Source organism: Osmerus eperlanus, chromosome 23 (assembly GCF_963692335.1).
Source record: "Osmerus eperlanus chromosome 23, fOsmEpe2.1, whole genome shotgun sequence".
Classification (NCBI taxonomy): domain Eukaryota; kingdom Metazoa; phylum Chordata; class Actinopteri; order Osmeriformes; family Osmeridae; genus Osmerus; species Osmerus eperlanus.
In genome coordinates this window covers 4,687,565-4,708,762 of record NC_085040.1, presented here as the reverse complement: position 1 = coordinate 4,708,762, position 21,198 = coordinate 4,687,565, and the positions used below count along the sequence as shown (strand labels likewise).

The following is a 21,198-nucleotide window of genomic DNA, read 5'->3' as shown; positions in this document are numbered from 1 at the left end:
TGACCTTAGTCTCATCTTCATGAAATCAAACATGCTGCAATCTAAGCAAGAAGTAGCAGGCTGAGACTAAAAAGGTTGCGACTGCCACCGTCCCAATATGCAATTTACACTTGCACACATTAATTTGCTCCACACCATCAAAACAAGCCTGGTTCTGATCTGAATCTAGATTAACATTTATTTTTAATTGCTTTACACAATTTAAGTGGCTTCCTGGCTGTTTAATTTAGTGCTTCAGATGGTCAAAGAAATCATCAAAAACACCAAGAAACAGATCTGTGCAGGCAATCACAGATGCAGGAATTAAATCAGAAGAAAAAAAACACATCTATATTCATAACAAAATAACACTAGCGCCACCTACTGGATTGTTAAAGTAAAGCCATCCAAACTGCCTCCTGATCAGCTGACCTGTGCTAGACTACTACAAATGAAATGTTATCCTGATGAACACGCTTATTTTGTCACGATATTATAAGACAAATATTGATTGTATTCTATTATTTCTTGCGAAATATGTTTAAACTTTTTACAAATTACAGCCTACAGGCCTTACGTTTTTTTTAAACATTACCTAACCCCAGTATTCCATTCTTAATGTTTTTCGATGTAACATTTGGTTGCTAAATCTATGGAAGATTTGCGATTAGCGAACTTTATATGCTTACCCACTTAGTACCACAAGGTGGCACTACATATAAAGTAACTATTCAAATTAGTAGGGCAACACAGGAAGCTGAGACTGTGGAGTTTAGAACAATGCAAATGTTTGCGTATTAGAAATGTTTTAATGTCATAATAAAAGTAACACTTTCGTAATTTGGACAAAAAATATGAACGTTTATGTTATGGTATAGGTGTTATATTATAAAATATAAACAAATAATGCTATCATAATAAAGTTATGATTAGCCTACTTGAGTCAAAGTTGTGACAGTAAATAAAGAACCTCCAAAATCTTACGTTTTTTCAAAAAATATAATTTAGATTACTTGCATTGTGTTTTCTTTCACACATTTAAGAATTTAGGTGAATTAATGTCTAAAATCCATGCTGTACCTAACAATCTTCTTCAATTTGCTTACCAAGCATAGGCTACTATTCAAGTAAATAGAAGCCATAAACTATGACAGACCAGCGGAAGTGAAGGGCCAGTGTAATCCTGAGGCCGCCACTGTCCTGGCCAATCGGATTCGAGAATGCAAGGACAAGAGGGAAGCTCTCTTTGGCTGCTGCGAGGTGCACAGACAGGCAGTCAGGCAGCGAAAGTGAAGGCGGAGACCTGCCCTGATCCGAAACTCAGCCTCTTCTGGATCACGTTCAACTTGACAAACCCAAACCAATCCAAAAGTAAGATTTGAAGAGGAAGAAAGATTTTTTTTTACGAGGAGCTTAAGGTGCTTGATTTTACCGCCTTTCGCCCAAGAATTTTCTTCCGGTGTTGTTTTTTTTTTGCAAGCACTACGAGAAAAGCCACTGAAAAGCACAAAGTTGAACGTGAGAAATGTGAAGCTACCAGCCTGTGTTTCAACCAGGTTCAACCAGGTTCCAGGACCCCCCTTTTTATCCATGCAATACAGTGCGATGGTACGTGAACTCGGAAAATTCTTGCTATGGTGTTATACATTATCAGTGCCTCTTCCTAGTATTAACCCACTCACTACTTGGTTGAGTGCGAATAGAAGAGCTAGTGTTAGAAGAGTTGTAGTTTATTTTGTCGAGGCGGATCAGCCAAACTTAGCCTACATGTTTATAACATTCACTGATACTGGTCGGAAGAATTTGCGCTTCAAGTGATTTTGTTTCCACACATAAAATAGAACTTGCGTTGATTTACCCTGCCCCCCAAATAAATAAATGGCCATAACAAAGCCTACATTTTGATTATTTTGTTTTAAATTATTTTACAGGGCGGCAATGCTGTCAGTTAAAATCAGCCCTTTAAAAGTGAGTTTAAACTATTATGGCCTATAAGAAATGGCTAAAACATTTTGACACTAGTTCTGACAAGTAACAAAAAATGTATCTAGTTGTACAGAATGAACCGGTCGAACATAAGCCTGTGCTGTAGTGCAGGCCTGTCAAAACGCTCGGCAATTTTTCCGATCTCGTAGGACTACCTACACTACCGAAACAGTTTTGTTTTGGGGTGGAATTTGTGAATATTAGCCTAACTTAAGTAAACTACAATAATAATAATAATAATAAATGTTTACATAAACACTAACATAGGCTGTAGGCTATATCGCCTATAGGCCTAATCAAAATGCCCGCAAACGGGGAGTAATGCCAGTGTGAGTCCCAAATGTGTAATTGACATGCCACCAGTGTTCCTTATTTCATGACAGTGTCGAGCGGAGGCTCTATAAGAAAACTTAATTATACTGAAGTCCCAGGTCACCTACAGCCTATTTGATCTTTGCGAAACGTAACACCGTGGTCTAGCAAATGTCACCAGGATTTGTTAATGCGCTTTTTTACACTTTTATTGTGACCGTAATAGTTAATTTAAAGTTTTGATAATTGCCACTAAAACGGAATTGACTGATGAAGTTAAAAGAGTATGAATGCTGCAATAATTGTAGCCTGACTTGTAAGTTGTAGGCTACGCCGCATAATCATAATTCGATGTTATTGACACGGTTGATCACACAATACGGTCGTTCTGAGATTCAGCAAGATAGATAGCCTACTTGAAACAGTGACTTCGGAAAAGTCCTGAAGTTAATATGTGAAGGAATTTCTCTATGCATTTCTTTTCGAATGGGGCGCTGGTCCAAAGTCTTCCTCTTATAAAATCATAGCCTAGCCTGTCAGAAACAGCCAGAGAGAAAAGGGGGAAGAAATCGTTTAATGCTGCTTTAAAGGGGAGACGAGGCGGTGGGATGGATATGGAATGCGTTTGTTGGAGGAGGAGGAGTGTGACTAAGTAATTACGTGAGGAAAAATCCTTGGATCAGATTTGGTTGAATCGCGGACAGTGAAGGTGTAGCCTACGGATATTTGAAGTTTGCGAGACGATACAGAAATTCGGAACTTCTAATGTATTTATAAATAAGCTCTCTGTCACAAAATGGGAAAAAGCGCAAGGATCCTTCATCCACCGGCTTCATCAATTATACAGAAATAGAGGAATTTAAAGTGACTATTTGTGAAGTCCTGCCTTATCATTTGAAACAAGAACTAGCAGATGGCAAACTTTGGATCAACACAATTATATTGATGTTCTTGGGAAATCCTTAACAGACTATCCATATTCATTGCATGATGTATACCGAGCAAGAAAAAATGCTGCGATAAAGTGATATACACTCAGAGGAATCAATTGAAGTAGCCTACCTAATCTGTGTACCAGTTGGTTTATGATGTACTCTCCAACAATCTGTCTTACTCAGGTATATACTTTATTTAACTGTTTCTTGTTCAATTATCATGCTGAAGTAGGTTGGCTGTACAATATAGAGTAATCTATTGCGTTTCATTTTCCTGTCGACTTGCAGGCTTCAAACTTGGCTTATACTTAGTTGGCTCGTAATATAAAGTGGTGAGGAATAGAGTCGTGAGGTGCATGCGTCCTGTCTTCCTAGTTTGCATGTTGCTTACGCTAGTCTAAATCATTTATCGAAAATCTGTTGTCATGTTACAGAACAACCGACAAATGAGTCTTATGCAGAAATTGGCCTTATTGAAGGATTCGGTGCAGTCTAATTAAATGATGCTGTGCGTATGTTTGCGTAAAGTTGTCGCTCTCAGATAAATTGCTGCAATATAAAACATTGACTTGAAAAATAAGAAGTAGGCTACTGTCAATACCTTTACAGACAATTCACAAGAAACCCAATTTATTGATTCTTTTTAAAATAATTTTTCTATTTCGAGATTTAAGACGAGAGCTTTTTGCGCTACTTTCACTGAATGGAGATGAAAACAATGATAACGTTGATTATATGGTTGGACAGAGTAGCTGGCTGTGTAGCTGAGTCAGTTTTACTGTTTATATTTTACTTGGCATAAAGTGAGTGAGTGACTGAAATGTGGTTTAGTTTTAGGTGTACTTAAGAGGATTGTGTATTTTATCACCTCAAGTGAAGTGCACTACAGACACTTTCAAACTAATTTCTTACAGAGGAAATTACCAATTCTTGCCTTTACTTATTTTCGACTACATGTTATATTGTTATATTGGTATTAGTTTATGGGATATTAGGAAGATGTAGGCAAGGTAGTCTATCAAATAATACCATTTATAAAATAATTCAGCATAATCCAGTTTTGTCTCTTTTGCCATTTTTATATAATGTTCTATTGGGTTGCTTACCCAAATTGTATTTCATATCGAGGGGAAAATTAAACAAATTTGCCATCACAGTAGTTTGTGGTCTGAGAATGGTTCTATGTTATATTGTTGTATAGAATTTCAGATAACATGCAAATATCACTCTGAAAAATCCACAGCAGTTAAGCATTTGCTGATACTATATGTTTGCTATTAAGTTTTTTTCTTGGTTGAATAGCAGTGTTGACCACCAATACAGCATGATAACATGCTGACATCTCTTCATCTAAAAATAACATGAGGATAATGAGACCACTAATGTTAAACTTCTGTTATAGTTCATCATTATAATAGGATTCATAAATAATTTGATTCTGCATTTAATATGCTTATAAATGATAAATAACACTTTCAGTTCTTTACAATTCATTTGAAGCAAAGCAAGTTAAAAATGAATGTGAATAATGAAATTGATATAGTAATGCAATTTTTATATGTTTTAGTAACATCTTTCTATTGGTCTGTGGTACAATAACATGGTATTCTTTAGATTAATCAATGAGAATTGCAATTCTCCAAATATCAGAATCCAAGGGTAATTGGGAATACAAAGAATATCCTCAGGGTTCCATATTCATTAGCAACCTTTGTTGTCAATATCAATCTTGGATTTTTAAAATTGATTTAAATTAGCATAACACCATTCATATTTGCCTTCTCACACAGTGACTCAGCAGGTCTGCAAACTCAGTCTTGAACCTGTGCAAATACACGTTGTTGATTTCAGACACAATTTTCTATTTCTAAAGAAAGATTGATCGTTAATAGTTAGAAGGCATTTAGTCTCAGCTAGTGTTTCCAGTTTTTCTTTTTACTTCAGTCCCCTTCAAATGTCTTTCCTTCAGAAAAGGGCAAGATCCTGTTGGAATGTTGATTGTGTGGTACGAGCAGCACAGAGTCCTTCTGCTACTTCAGTGGTACTATTCCTCATGCTCTGGAAATGAGAAAAGACTCTGACTCGCATCTGTCTGTTCTTTGGCTGCTGTTGTGCTGTAACCCGAAATATACTGTGTTTTTGTGATGCAGTTATCTAAAATGGTGAAACGGCTGTTAATCATGATTTCTTTGGCATCAACAAAACTATCAAAATATACTTTAAACTGTGCTATGCCATCCATTAGAGGAAATTGTCGTTGTGTTTTTTGTTGCTGTTTGTAGTACATTTGTGTTTTGTATACTTCTGAAATGAGGTCGATTTGACAGTTTGGTTGGGCTGTCTTTTGCTGTCGGCTGAGCAGAATGATGACCTGATCTTTGAAAAGGTACTTTCCTAGGTTAATTCTATTAATGAAATTAACTTAACTTTTCTCTTTTCCTCTCCTTCTCTCTCTGTCTAAACAACAGGATGAATTTCATCCCTTCATTGAGGCACTTCTTCCTCATGTCCGTGCAATTGCCTACACATGGTTCAACCTTCAGGCCAGAAAACGCAAGTACTTCAAGAAGCACGAGAAGCGAATGTCCAAGGACGAAGAACGCGCGGTCAAAGACGAGCTCTTGAGCGAGAAGCCTGAAGTCAAGCAGAAATGGGCATCCAGGCTGTTGGCAAAACTCCGCAAAGACATCCGTCAGGAGTATCGTGAAGACTTTGTGCTCAGTGTTACTGGGAAGAAGCACCCGTGCTGCGTGCTCTCCAACCCAGACCAGAAGGGTAAAATCCGCAGGATCGACTGTCTGAGGCAAGCGGACAAGGTGTGGCGTCTGGACCTGGTCATGGTCATACTCTTCAAAGGCATCCCTTTGGAAAGTACAGATGGGGAGCGCCTCGTCAAGTCTCCACATTGCACCAACCCAGCACTTTGCGTCCAGCCGCATCACATAACAGTGTCAGTCAAGGAGCTGGACTTGTTTCTAGCATACTATGTCCAGGACCAAGGTAGGTTTGGCTCAGGCTATTGATTTCTATGTTGGCAAGGTCAAAGCTAACATATCTGCTGACCTTTTTGGCAGTCCTGTGGGAGATTGGGAGTCTGTGTGTTATCTTGTCTAGTTATTCATGTCCTCATTCCTAAGTGGAGGCCAAATATTGCCAAATATCCAAATTGAATGACCTACAAAAATATACATCTATAAATAATATATAGTAAGTTACGTAAAAACACAGTGGCAAAGAGTTGGTCTAATCAGCAATGAGTGGCCCACATATAGTACACTGGTTGTTCTCAGAAAGTGACTCTTAGCTCAGATAGGGGCTAACAGAGTTGCTTACATATGAGATATAAGACTCGGATTGACCAAGCAATATTTAAAACAAATGTACATTTTAATTTAGTGGAATGAAGACTACGTAGATGATTTAGCTGCAAGGGACACCAGACCTAAATATATATTATTAACGGACACATGCTGTGCTGAAAAATTCTAAAGTTAAAGAAAAGAAGTACACTTAAATATTTGAACTAAATAACATTTGTATGCACTAATTTGTACTCACTATATCAGAAGTGTAAAATTGTCTGATGCCAAAATGTATAGTGCATATTCCTTTTTATCTATCTAGATGTTGGATCAAAAAGGGTTAATAGGTTATGAGATGGCACTAGGCCTATACCACTTTTGATAGCATCTGGCTGGTGCTAGATAGAGTAATGTTTTCATTCTTGAGCGTTTATCAAGTTTTTGTTGCCATTTGCTTTTCCAATATGCCTTTTAGTTAATATTTTTTTAATTTTAAGGTCACCTGAAGTTTTATTAACACCACATGCCATAGAATCTTCCAGACATATTGTTTTTGCAGAAGAAATATACTATACTGTCGCTTGCTCATTAACATCAATCTCACAGTGCCTATTTTGTGTTTAAGAAGTGCCAGGGAAAGCAGAAGGCATAGTCTGGAGACAATAATGGTTGCCATTGGCACCGTGGTTGGCATCAGACGCTCTTTTGTGTCTTTTGTAGGAGACCGCTGATTCTCAACATTGCATCTGCTATGCTATACTGTTCGGTGCCAGCCAGTAAGGATCTCAAATGTCACCCACTTTGATAATGTGAACAATACAATTTCTCAAAATACACAGGATATTTATTTAGTCAGAATAATTCTCTGGAAATACAGACACATAACTTTTAACCTTTTACAAAATATGCATTGTCTTAGATTCTTGTAAAATGATTGAAAGAGTCAAATTATTTTTTCTAAATTAGGAAAGCTATTCTGGAATGTGTTTCTGGAGCTGACCTAAATTTCAAGCATTGAAAAGAAATTATAGATTTTTCAGTTGAAACTTTGGCAGACAATCCAACAGAAGGTATTACTGGTACTGTGAAGAAGGATATTATGTTGTTACGTGGAGCAAAGGTGGATATTATTTTACATCCAGTTACCAGGCAGTGCCCATCTAGACAATGCAGCCATATTGTGGGAGTTTGCAGCATGGCGCCATTTTGTTTTGCATCATGCCAGGAGAGGCAGGGAAATCGCCAGTAATGGCTGTTAGAGGTTTGGAGGTTGGCATCAAACCCTCTTTGTCTACTTGCAGCATGCCTTTGATTCGTTGGTTGGCATCCGCAATGCAGTGGACACGTTGGAAAGTTTTTGACTGGCAGAATGGAAGCTGCTGCCTTTGTTCTGTGGCAACTGAACAAAACTAACAAACAAACAATTAAACACAGAGAAACAACCAAACTGCCACAATTTCATCAGAATCCGGTGTCTTTGTTAATTGTAACAAAGTATTTTGTGTCCTATTGCACACAGTAACGTCTTCATTATCTTTTGACAATAGCACACCTATGCAATTTTCTATTCACAACAATTCATAATGTCCAATGTCTCATCAGTTTGCCCTTTTTGTTTTTAATTTTATGTAGACGTAAAAGTTAAATTTCTAATGACTTGATGGATCAATTGCTAAGAAAAGTTGAGAGTTACCGGTGACAGCTTTGGATGAATGTATATTTTGTAGAGGGCTCCTCGGTCTTGGTCACTGTGTTCGGCTGGGCAAAGCATACCATAGTACTAGTGAATGCCCAGAAGAATGCCCACTGAGAAGTGGGGAGCGAGGTTCTGGCAGATATCGCGCCCAAGTGTTGGTCCTTTCTAAAGGATGTGTTTTGGCTGCATTGTGGATTGTGGCATCCACTAATGCTGTTAGCTTGTGTATTTAAATTTTGTTTTCAATCTTTCTCCCAATTGAGTAATTTTTCTTTATTATTATTTTGTACCCATTTTCGATATTTATTATTTAGTACATCTATTTTTGTATCAGATTTATTCATTGCTTCATTATTTTTCGCTTTTCATGTTATTCAGTTGCTGCAAGTTACCACAGCCATAAAACATGACGAAAATGTTTCCTCTAAATCTACCACGCCTTGTTGCTTATAGGTGAATGATCCCTAAAATGCACTGTCATGTTAAAGAGCTCTGTTTTACGATCACCAGACTTGTCTCCTGAACCTAGGGTCACAACCTCTGTAAAGGGATGTGTCAAGGTGTTAAATTGAGCCAAACAGATTTAACAAAACACTGGCTTTTAGGAGAGAAGGAGGAAAATGTTTTCTTTTGGGCCGGTAGCTACCTTACAAGCCCCCTTGTTGACCCTTACAGGAGTCAAACTGCCTTGTCTCATGGCGGCCATTTGTCACCCTTCCTAATGTGAACGGCTCGTGGTTCAGTAAGTATAGTGGAGAGGCAAATACATTCAATGTGACAAACTTAACTCCAGTCGTAAACACAAAAACCCACCAACCAACCAGCAGACATCCAAACCCAGCCGTGGTCTAAGGCACCGGCCCATGTCAGCTCTGTGTGTCTTTATGATAATGCCACTGTGGTGAAGCGGCCTTGCAGCCAGTGCAGCCACGCTGTGTGGGGCGGGTTAGCCCTCATTTTCCGGAACATTGCACTTGAGGTGTAGTCAGGGTCAAGAGAGGGTGACCTTCGGGCAACAGAGGAGGTCTGTGCCTAAACACAGGGTCTCTCCTCTCCTTGCATCCCCCCATCCCCTCCTCTGTCAGGACGGCCCATCCAACTCGCTACCCATCATCCCTTTCTCCCACCTGCTCTCCCTCGACCGAAACTCCCCTGAGATGTGCTGTGTGTGCTTCTTCATCAGTATGCAACCAGGCCTGCGGTGCACACTGTCTCACTCTGTGCCTATCCGACAGATTCTTACCCTCTAATCCATTTACAACTCGCTAGCAGGTCTAACTGCTCACCCAATTTATTGATTTCCTCTTCCCAGGAAATGTCCCTCCTCCTTCCTCCCTGCCCACCCCGAACCCTCTTGAATGACTTGTTCTTCTTTCATCCTTTAAAAAAAAAAAAATCTGTTTCCTTCTCTGACCTTGTTTTCAAGCTCCCTGTTTTTAGCTTCCTGCCCTTTCTCTGAAGGCAGCCGTGGGGCTCTGCTACCAGGTCACCCGGTCAGTGTAAACCTGTCGTTATCCGCAGGGTTTCCCTCAGTGCATTACCTGGGGCTGGAACAGGCCGTGTTGCTTCTGTTGCCCTCTTTTGTGTGCCCTGTGTACACACATCTCTATGGAAACGGGGCAACGCAGTGCCGACAACACTGTAGAATTCCAGAGCATAAGCGCTGCACTATGCAGCAGTTTAGAAAGGCCTTCCACCTACTATATGTGGCCAGGTTAGGATTTGGTCTGGGTGTTTAACTTGTATAGTTAAGATTAAGTAATACAATTGTGGGCTAAGGTTTAGGGCTAGGGATAGGTTTAGCCCTACCACAAGCACAAGCATAAACATGTTTTTCACATTTAATGGGAATCAAAACACAAGTCTATTTCTTAAATCATATCAGTGTCATCAAAATGTTGATGACAATATGAAATGTTCCTAACTACTTCCATTTTAGTGAGACAAAGTATTTGCTTTTAGGGTCTGAAAAAGATTTCTTTAACACCAGGATTTAAATGAGAAGTGTTTGATTTAGTTCAGTCTACACATACTGTTTTAAAAGGACATCCAGAGCTAAGTGGGTCTCTCAGGTCTTGGGAGAACTCCTGAATGCGTTCCTCTAGAGACCACTTGACAGAAGGCTTAGTGCCTCACACTCATCCCAGCTAGGCCCCTGTCCACCAGACCTCCAAAATGAAGACAAATGGGTATATTCACCCCATGTCCCACACCGCACACTGTACCTCACTGTCCTTATGTTCAAAGACCTTCATTGAACTGCCCTATCCAACGGCTGCTGTCTCTACAGCTGTCCTCCACCATCCAGCCAGCCTACCGGACTGGCCCTACTCACTCTGCCAGCCAGCCAGCCAGCCTACCGGACTGGCCCTACTCACCCTAGCCAGCTGTGTGCGGCTGTGTCTATGGAGTACAGCCAGAGAGGGGGAAGTGTGAGGGAGGGAAGGAGAGGGGAACCATTTTGGGAATAAGAAGAATCGCAATGCATAAAGAGTGCAGTCCAGAGTTTTAACTGGACTGCGACATTTAGATCCAAGGCATTGAAAACCAACGTGCATCCCGTCCTCCATCCAGCAATAAGACCATGAATGATGGCTGGGGGAGAAAAAGAAGAGAGAGAGGGTAAGGAGGTGCGGCGGGGCGAAGGGACAGACCATCCTAGAGGTTGCCCGGGAGACGGTTACTTCTCCAGTCCCCCCCACACCCACCCGACTGCTTGGCCCCATCTAAGTCTTTAGAGTCCAGACAGGAGCGATCAGCAACCCAGAGTGATGGTTGTCCCTCCTTTTGTCCTGCGGTACAGTACGGCCCTTCATTGTGATGGCTCGCCAGGGCCCAAAGACAAGACTAAAGAAAAGGCGACCATTACAGCTCTGTACAAAGTGTACTTTGGGGTGGGCATGCTGTTGTTAGCATGGTGAATCCCCAGTGGAATTCTACATAATGTCTATCCTGTGGGTCAAAGAGGGGATATGGTGTCTGGGTCTTGGGAATGGGGGGTTTGAAAGCAGCCACGAACCATTGAGTTGTCAAAGTCAGGGGATGGCTCCTCCCTCACATATGTTAGAATCACCTCTCATGACTCTCTCATTATAACTGTAAACCCTATATGTCTTCTACATGACTGTGCAGTGCAGTCGTTCGTTGGATGAGAGAACAAGTGCCATGAAATATTCGATGTCTCATTGTGTTAATTTGGCCGAAGTGAATGTTATGACATCTACTGGTAGGTCTACTGCTGTTCTTTTATGCTATGGTGAAACGATAACGTGGAATTAAATTGTGAGGAAAATAACTGCTTAGGTGAAAAGCAAGGGGGGGAAACCAGCACATCCTGTGGGTTGGAGCAACACAAAAACAAATCCCAAATCACTGAAACGACAGATGTCAAAGTGTTTCTGGACAGCTACTCTCCCCCTTGTGATAATCATATCCTGTTTTCACACAGCTTCTCTGTGTAAGGGGATTAGAAACAGAGAGAGAGAGAGGGAGAGAAAGTGAGAGAGAGGGGCAGAGCACATTTTAAGAGGTTGAGTCTACAGGAAGAGAGAGATTGAAGAGAAAAGGGGATTCACAGAAAACAGATTTACACACTAAACCTTGATAGATGGTCATTCATAAACACACATTTTTGATTCAGTTAAATCATTACCTAATCCTTTTTTCAGGAGATCCATAAGACCTTTCATAGGTAGCCTACAGTACATGGTTATTGAGGGAATAAAATAAAACTTTCTTTTGGATTCACTACTTTAAGAGTGGAATTATGCCTGTAACATGATGTGCACAGACTCACAACCCACAATGATGTTACTGATCCTACCCAAAAAACAACTCCACTTCACAATGCTCTCTGTAGAACAATCTCTTGTCTGTAGGCTGTATCACCTACATCAAATTGGCCAGACACCCGACCACTTAAAATTGTTCCAGCTGGGCTGTTGTATCCAACAGGATACAAGTGCTTAATGAGTTTTATCATAACAGTCGCCAGCAGGGTAACAGCCCAGCGCTGATAGCAGTATGGTGTTTAAGTTGAACTGGTTGTATTTTCCACATTATTTCTGTCAACTGGTTTTGGATTTGATAAGGATAAGGATGAAGTAGATGTTCAGTCATTGTTTATTTCTTACCAACAAACAAAAAAAGATTATAACGTGTAGAGCTTTCAATCGACCTAAAGTTATTCTAATACCTTAATAACTGTAATATGTTACTGCCGTGTTAGGTGCTGTGTGATGTGGGATCTATACCCATTGTATTACATATGGATTTGAGCGCAGTGACTGCTGAACTTGGGGCCAGCTCTCACTTTCAGCCTTTCAGACTGCCAGGAATACCACGATATACAACGAGTCTCATGCTGGCCTTTAAACCTGCCTCCATTGTTCCTTTTCCCCTCTTTTTTTCTTCCTGACATTGACTTTGGACATGAACACGGTGGAAGGCAAAATCCAGCCATTTCTTGAGGGAATCCTTTTAAATCAACTCTTTGTTCTAAACACATCTTCATCTCTCTGCTCCCAGTCTTTTTCCTCAAACCGAAAGGCAGATTGGCCTTGTTTTTGTATAAACCCCCTGACTGTAACTCAGATTGCCATGTGTGTCTTGTTAAGGGCAGTTATGACAAATGGTAGCAGCTGTACAAACTAATCTCTCTGTAGCTTTCACACATGGCGCCCAATTAACAATGGGCCACTGTGGGACCCTAATCCACGGAGCGGCCACCCATTCCTCCTGCACAGCCAGCGTCCAGCTCGGCCTGCCTGAAGAGGCTGTGGGAGCCAGGGAGCTGCAGGCTCGGCCTGCCTGAAGAGGCTGTGGGAGCCGGAGAACCTGCTTGGTGGGAGATGAGAATAGAAGCCCATGTTGTTTAGTCGAACGATTGGTCTTGTGATTCATTTTCTTTCTTATTTGTGTTCTCACAAGGTTTTACATACAGCATGTGCTGCAAGACTCTACAGTACATACGCAAATGCATAATTCAATTTGAATGAAATGAAACAGTTTTGTCTTGCTCTGGACAACTACACATTAATACACCGGAATTTAGCATGCCGGATTTTTGTTGTGTTTGGCGGAGTGGCCTTTTATTCAAAAGGAAGGTTATTGCAAACTCTTGTCATGACACTCTGATTCACAAATGATCTAATTGAACACAATTAAAATATAATTAAGGTAAATATCTTAGCCATGATTCAATGTGGCTATCCAGCCCTTTTGGTTTCACATAGGTACCTTACTTAGGAAAATGGCACCAGGGAAAGAACTATTCAAAAGTGAACTGTGCAAGCTAACACACAGGAATACTATCATGCTAGCCCCCAGAACTGACTATAGCTTGTCTAGCTTGTGTGCTTGAGGCTCATAAATCTCTGGAGGTTGTACAGGTATCCCAGAGTTCCTTGAGCGGGTGACATGATGGAAAGAGTACTAAATGCCTGATATACTGGATGTTTATATATAGGGGCTCAGACCGGAGTTCATCGCAGGACACGTGTGTTTTAATATCACATGCACTCTGTCACGTACACCACAGCCTTATTTAACCCTCGTGCTGCCTTCGGGTCACATGACCCAAAGGTTCATAACGAACCATCGTTGTGTTTACCCAATTTTACCCAATACAAAAACAAATTAAAATAATTTTCTTTTAACCTTTGCAATGTGGGGGGTCTGAGACAGCCTAGCTGTTAAAAGAAAATGCTTCACTTTGTCTTTCTATGCGGTAAATCTGTCGCAATACGACGGTGGGTCACAATGACTGATGGGTCAGAATGACCCGAAGATAACACAAGGGTTAAAGGGACATGTTGTCAAACTTCATGTCAATTCAATAGATTCCAAATTTGTGTGCCAGCCAGTGTTAAGGTACATGTGGAATTTGGCTATACGTTGATTCGAATCCGAATAGTTATTGGGACATGTTATTAAAAAAATTATGGCAAAGGGAGTAATTTAATTGGCAAATGACTAGAACAATTTATTTAACACATGCATGCGTTATTTGTTTGAGTTTTTTTTATTCCACCTGTATCCTTGAAGTGCCTTCCAATTCCCATGAAATTCTTGAATTTTCAATTCACAGCAATCCTCACCTCATGATAACCTATTTAAAACTAGACTTGACATGAGTAATAAATGAATAAAAGTGTGACATATAGCGAGACATACAGTCCTTTGTTTCTGCCTCCATATGAGCTTTTAATTCTCACACCAACAAAAAAAAGTTGTTTAATTCATAGGCCGGGGAGACATTGATCTCATTAGCATTTTTTTTCTTCCAAATGTAAACTTCCAGTGGTAATCTTAGCCATGTTATCTATCATCAACATATTCTCACCCCGGGACACAGCAGGAAGAATGGCCCATTGACTGATAGTGCCAGCCGGCCTTGTTGGAGAAGAAAAGAAAAGCCTAGTGTTGCTGTTAGACCAGAGATCTCCCCCTTTCCACGCCTCGACTCCTTCCCCCTATATGTCTTTATACTGGGGGCAGCTGAGGGGAGAAGGAGTTGGGGGAGGGAGGGGGGCAGGGAAGTTGCATTGTCAGGGTGCGGTAGGGCGACTCTGTCCCATGCTTGTGGCCCCACGGCTGCAAAGACCAAGCCGTCACCTGCCAGACTAGTGGAATGTTAATGCCGGCTGATAATTGGATTTCATACACACCGTCTGTGTGGAACGTCCAGGAACTTTCCCCTTTATTGTTCAGCCTGGCGCGACACCCTCAATAGTACTTGTCTGTGTTTATAGAAGTACTCATGTCTCAATAAAGACTGTTTACTGTGTGTGTGTGTGTGTGTCTGAATCTGGACACAAGTGTGTGTGAAAATGCGAGAAAAAATTCTGGGGACTCAGGGTTTCTGTCGGGACAAGCTTAGCATCTGGTGTGACAAGTTTGTTGAGACATTATTTGTGATTCTTTCTAATGGAAATCAAAGGACTCTTCAACAAGTGCAGTGTGTACTTATGGCAGACGTTTCTTATAGTTTAGACCTGAACAATGCCATAATCTGTGGCATAAAAGCTCCCAATACTCATAGACAACTCTGTAGCTTGGTGCCTAAAAGGTCAGGCAAGCCACTCCCAAGTATGGGGTCAGAGGTTAACTCTAAGTTGTTAAGGGCACCCTTTATTGGTGGAATGTACCTTATGTGAGTGGAGATCATTAGAGATGTTATGGCTGGCTTTGTGTCTGGGCCTGGAATCAGGCTCAAGTCTAACAATCCGGTTTCCCTCTCGCTGGCCTCCCAGTTTCACCAAGCAACGGCTTGAGCTGGTTATACGCCTTTGCTGCAGTGACCTAAATTCCTTGTATTCACCTCAGAGGACCCTTGCCTAGCCAACCAACCATTTTTCTACACTCTTACTTATGTGAGCTTTACTCAAAACAAACGTATAGTTTATTTGTGTATTAAGTTCCTTCCTGCACGCAAGTTAAACTATGTTGAACACGCCTCTCTCTTTTTTTATATATTCTTATGAGAATACTGTAACTGCTTGAACAATGATTGAATGTTTTTTTTGGCAGGGGAGATTTCTTGTGGTTAGATAAAGTGTCTAATCTGTGTTAAAATTAAGCATTTAGGACAATTACCTTAGTGTGTTTACAATTAACGGTTGTGTGGAACCAAAAAAAGAACATGGGTTTGCAACTGGAAAAGTTGCCTTCTCGTTCCGAGGGGTGTCACAATATAGCATCATTTTTCTTAACCTTCTTTGTTGACTTTCTGTGTGTCAGCTACAGTAGCAGTGACCAGAATAACAAACTGTAAAGCACAAATAACTCAAATAGAAAAATCTGGTAAGGATCTGTTGTAATGCTTTGCAAATCTGTGCCCAACAGACCCCTCCTCTTTTCCTCGTATGCCTGGCAGCAGTGTGCTGTTGCATAAACAATGGTTTGCATAGCCACCTTTGGACTAGTGTAGCTGTCGGTGGGTTTGAACTCTGGCCAAGTAGATGTTGTTGTTGGATTTAGACCTGATGTCTCAAAGCCCTAGAGCCAAACACGGGCCAACCAGGGGGCCGGAGTCTCACTCTCTGGGGGGAAGCACAGGATCCTGCTAGTATCTGACTGATTTTTGGACCATACAAAATCCTGTTCCAAATGCAAACCGAGCAGGATACATAAGCCTAAAATGAAACATTACTTTTGAAACCGTGTATTCTCGTGCTTTGGGCCACTTAGCTAGAAATGGGACGTTTGTGTATGTGTGTGTGTGTGTGTTTATGTTCCTCGTAAGCTCTGTATTCCTACAGTAATAAGGTGGTTCCAAACAAGACCTTCTATTGTATGTGTCTTCTCTCTCACCAACCACCTGTATAAACATGGGTGGTATTGCGAAACAGTTATAGGGAAATACTCTTCCTGATCTGGTTGTCGGAATTAGGTCAGAGAATGTTGAGCAGATTCTACCCAAAGAGCAGGTTCTACCCCAGTCTTTCTCTTTCTCTCTTTCTGTTTCTCTCTAACTTATTTACCTCTCTGAGAAATAGAACAATGAAGCCACTTGATGCACTGTAAAAGGCTTCGGGCTATGCACAGGAGTAACTGCATTGTAATCCACTTTCTTTCTCCTTTTGTCTCTCTCTCTCTTTCTCTTGTTCCTTGTCTTCCCCCTCCTCTAGCTCTTTCATACACTCTCCCTCTCTAAATAATGCCACAAACCTTTAATAAGAACACAAACATACTCTGGGCTCTTCAGAAGGTGTGCCAGGCACTGTATGTACTGTCGCAGGCGGGGTTAGTGTGTCTGGCCCGTCACATTGTGTCGTACAATATATCGTCAGGGGGGTGGATATATCTGAATTCTCCTGGCATGACATCATGTGCCCCTGCCGATCGTTTTACTCCGGTGAGGCACAAAGCGTGCTCAGAGAAGTAAGAGGAGTGCACATGTATCGTATGGTTGAACTCAAGGAAGCAGCTAATCGCGCGGCCTCACCAACGCCACTCTCCCAGAGGCATGGCTGCCTGGCCATGTCTGGATCTCTGTAACAGGATCTCCAGAGAGGAGCACAAAATGGGTGCTTTGTGTCCAAGATTTGTCCAGACAAACCCTGATAAGGAAACCGAATAAGGGCGATCTAAAGTAACTAGTACCGCTGCTCGAATAAACAAGCTTTGCAAGGTCATCCAGCGAGGTATCCATAGCAGAAATGGTGAATGATATTCTGACTTTATTTAGTCATTTTAATCATACTTCATGCCTCATGAAGCTTGCAACTGATGGTAATACAAATATATTAATGGAGAACATTTACAGTTTAAAGACTTAGTTGAGCCATTGACAATATTGTGAATGTAGGTTACATTGTGCAGACAATTTGCTGAAAGGAAGCAAAACACATGTGCTTTCTAACCAAGCAATTTGGCATCTCACACCAAAACCAATCTGCTAATAATATAGTTTGTTAGGGGGTATTAAAAAGTGGGTACTAACTAATTATTTCAACATCTTTGTACATTGGTTTTAATGGGCAATTACCGCACAATTACTATAGCAATGCACAGCAATACACGTAATCACATGTTATTATTGTTTAGGAGGACTCAGATGAAGGACAGTTAGGGGGAAACGAGACTCTCCATGAGTAAGGGAATGTAGAATTTGTTTTAATGAAAAATCTACCTGACCGTAAAGGTCCAACTGACTTTTCTCACTTTTTCTTGAGATGCCTTGTATAACACCAAACGGTGTTAGCTACAGGGTAGTAAGATGGAAGTGTAGTTACCAGTTTTGAGGTCTGAGAGCCTCATGGCTACGTACATGGGTAAGTAGGCACCGTGTATTTTATTCCACACTCTGTGGGAGCAATGGTGGCGGCTGTGGTCGGAGGAACCATGGCTCTTGGCCGCCGTAATGAGAAGCATGTCCCTTCCCCATAACTCCTGCTGGGGGCTGTCTGTACCCCCCTACACCCACACACTGTGACTGGGAGACAAGGCGATACGACTACACGCACCATATGTGTCGACCACAAAAAGCGAAGCCATTACCAGCCCCACAGTTGAGAAATTGAAAGCAGGAGCAAGCCGGCCGCCCTCCAGCAGCATTGGGTTGGCTGTCTGGCCCTATGTTAGGAAACCCCAGTCAGATGGAAGTGTTCAGTGTTGCTGGTCTTGTTGACAGGGAGCCAGTCTTGAGGGGATGATGTCTGCATCTTGTCATCTACAAGCGGCTCCGCCATCTGACCTCTCGTGCGCTGTGACTCTTGTCGACTGCTGGGTTTTGGGTTTGCAGGGTGTGAGCCAGTGGGATGGTTTTGCAGGGCTGTGCAATGTACTTGTGTCCTGCCAATCTCTTATACTTGACCTTTACAAATGAACTGTGTATAGTTCTGATGCAAATAACTGTAAATGTTGCAGATGCATCGTAAATAATATATATCAGGGTGGTTATTTAGGCACATTATGTGCTATGTTTTGGACGCACAACATTTGTGCGTCTCTCTCACCCTCTGGCTAGCTACAGTAGCTCTTAAAACTTCTGACTCAGACATGAGCACGGCATGCCATGTCACTGCTGCACCCTTACAGGCTAGCTGTGTAGACCATGCCGAAGATGCGACGCTGGGATGCGGTTGCCTGTAGGTGTGATGCTACTGTAGCTCATTTTTTGGTGTGAGTTTCCATGGTTTCCACTCTCATTTTGAGGCATGTTCTGTAACAACTTCATGAAGGATACACTTATCATGACATGGCGTTTTGAGTGATGTGTTTTTCTCGGGTTCCCAAAAAGCAGAACTTTTCAAAGTTGTCAAAAATAATCAGCAACTTAAACGTACAGTATTGTATGATTAGCAGGTCACAGCTGTACATACTAAAATGATGAACTATCCCCTCCTGTTGGTTTGATATAATGAAACTAATCACTGTTAAATCATATGAATCAAAAATCTTTCCATTCCATAAGCTACTCCAGGAGCAGACTCAGTGTTTTTTGTTTTTTTTAAGCAAAACTAGCTTAAGTATACAATATCAACGTATCTTGTAGCTGCATTTTTCCCTCAGCATACCCTAAACCTTCACTGTCCAATATGGCTTCCAAAACTGGCTGCATTGAATGTATTAGTTCAGGGTATTGTGTTACATACAGCAAACTTCATGCATTGTGATTGCTGGCCATTTGTGTGCAAGTCGTCCATAATTTGATTTAACACCCCAAAAAAATGGTGTATACCAGTCCAAGACTGAGCTGTATTGCTATTGAACCAGACTATTGAACAGTATGTTACTTCTGTACAAGGATCGGTATGAAGCAGTGTGGAGGCGTGTGTGTTAGCCTCTGTGGCCCCTATGGAGTGTGTGTCTGTGTTTCTGGATCATTCCTTTGCACTGGGCCTGGAAAGATGGTCTCCTCAATCTTTACCTGCTGTTGGCTGGTTCTCAGTGTCGTCTTGAGAACTGCTTACCTACGAAGGAAACATTTATCGACAATGTCTCACTCCCTTGGTAATGCTTGTGTAAATTATACACCCCAAAGCAGAGATAGTGATTGCACAGGATTGCCTGTGTTGCACGGGAGGGCGGGGGTGAACGCGTCTGTCATGTTAGGGGTATTAAAAAGTGGGTACTAACTAATTATTTCAACATCTTTGTACATTGGTTTTAATGGGCAATTCCTGCACAATTACTATAGCAATGCACATCAATACACATAATCACATGTTATTATTGTTTAGGAGGACTCAGATGAAGGACAGTTAGGGGGAAACGAGACTCTCCATGAGTAAGGGAATGTAGAATTTGTTTTAATGAAAAATCTACCTGACCGTAAAGGTCCAACGGACTTTTCTCACTTTTTCTTGAGATGCCTTGTATGACACCAAACCTTAATACGGTGTTAGCTACAGGGTAGTAAGATGGAAGTGTAGTTACCAGTTTTGAGGTCTGAGAGCCTCATGGCTACGTACATGGGTAAGTAGGCACCGTGTATTTTATTCCACACTCTGTGGGAGCAATGGTGGCGGCTGTGGTCGGAGGAACCATGGCTCTTGGCCGCCGTAATGAGAAGCATGTCCCTTCCCCATAACTCCTGCTGGGGGCTGTCTGTACCCCCCTACACCCACACACTGTGACTGGGAGACAAGGCAATACGACTACACGCACCATATGTGTCGACCACAAAAAGCGAAGCCATTACCAGCCCCACAGTTGAGAAATTGAAAGCAGGAGCAAGCCGGCCGCCCTCCAGCAGCATTGGGTTGGCTGTCTGGCCCTATGTTAGGAAACCCCAGTCAGATGGAAGTGTTCAGTGTTGCTGGTCTTGTTGACAGGGAGCCAGTCTTGAGGGGATGATGTCTGCATCTTGTCACCTACATCCAGCTCCGCCTTCTGACCTCTCGTGCGCTGTGACTCTTTTCGGCTGCTGGGTTTTGGGTTTGCAGGGTGTGAGCCAGCGGGATAGTTTTGCAGGGCTGTGCAATGTACTTCCTGTGTCCTGCCAATCTCTTATACTTAACCTTTGCAAAGGAACTGTGTATAGTGCTGATGCAAATAACAGTAAATATTGCAGATGCATCGTAAATAATATCAGGGTGGTTATTTAGGCACATTATGTGCTATGTTTTGGACGCACAACACTAGTATCTGTACACAATGTATCTTCATAACATTTTGTATCTTGATACAATGTATCTTCATGAAAATCTTGATAAAATTGAAGATGTACCTGTGGACAGATCTAAAAATGTATCTGTATGAACAACATATTCATGGAACACCACCAACAGAGGAGCTTGTCAAAGAGAGTTGGACATAAGTGGTGTTTCAGTAGGAGTCTCTCTCACCCTCTGGCTAGCTACAGTAGCTCTTCAAACTTCTGACTCAGACATGAGCACGGCATGCCATGTCACTGCTGCACCCTTACAGGCTAGCTGTGTAGACCATGCCGAAGATGCGACGCTGGGATGCGGTTGCCTGTAGGTGTGATGCTACTGTAGCTCATTTTTTGGTGTGAGTTTCCATGGTTTCCGCTCTCATT

General features: G+C 41.6%; 1 protein-coding gene across 8 annotated transcripts in view; it reads left to right on the top strand.

Annotated features, from left to right (window-relative positions):
- Positions 1-1,215: 1,215 nt before the first annotated feature.
- LOC134009988 (nuclear factor 1 B-type-like) overlaps positions 1,216-21,198 on the top strand; it is a 55,292-nt gene continuing 35,309 nt past the window's right edge. For 6 of the 8 annotated variants that reach the window (XM_062449804.1, XM_062449803.1, XM_062449806.1 and 3 more), the window contains exons 1-2: positions 2,873-3,395; positions 5,681-6,212. In XM_062449804.1, the coding sequence (XP_062305788.1) occupies positions 3,363-3,395; positions 5,681-6,212 (565 nt within the window). In that variant the 5' untranslated portion in view covers positions 2,873-3,362. Of the gene's footprint in view, positions 1,588-2,872; positions 3,396-5,680; positions 6,213-21,198 lie in introns of those variants that run through there. The other 2 variants (XM_062449802.1, XM_062449801.1) reach the window with 2 other exon arrangements.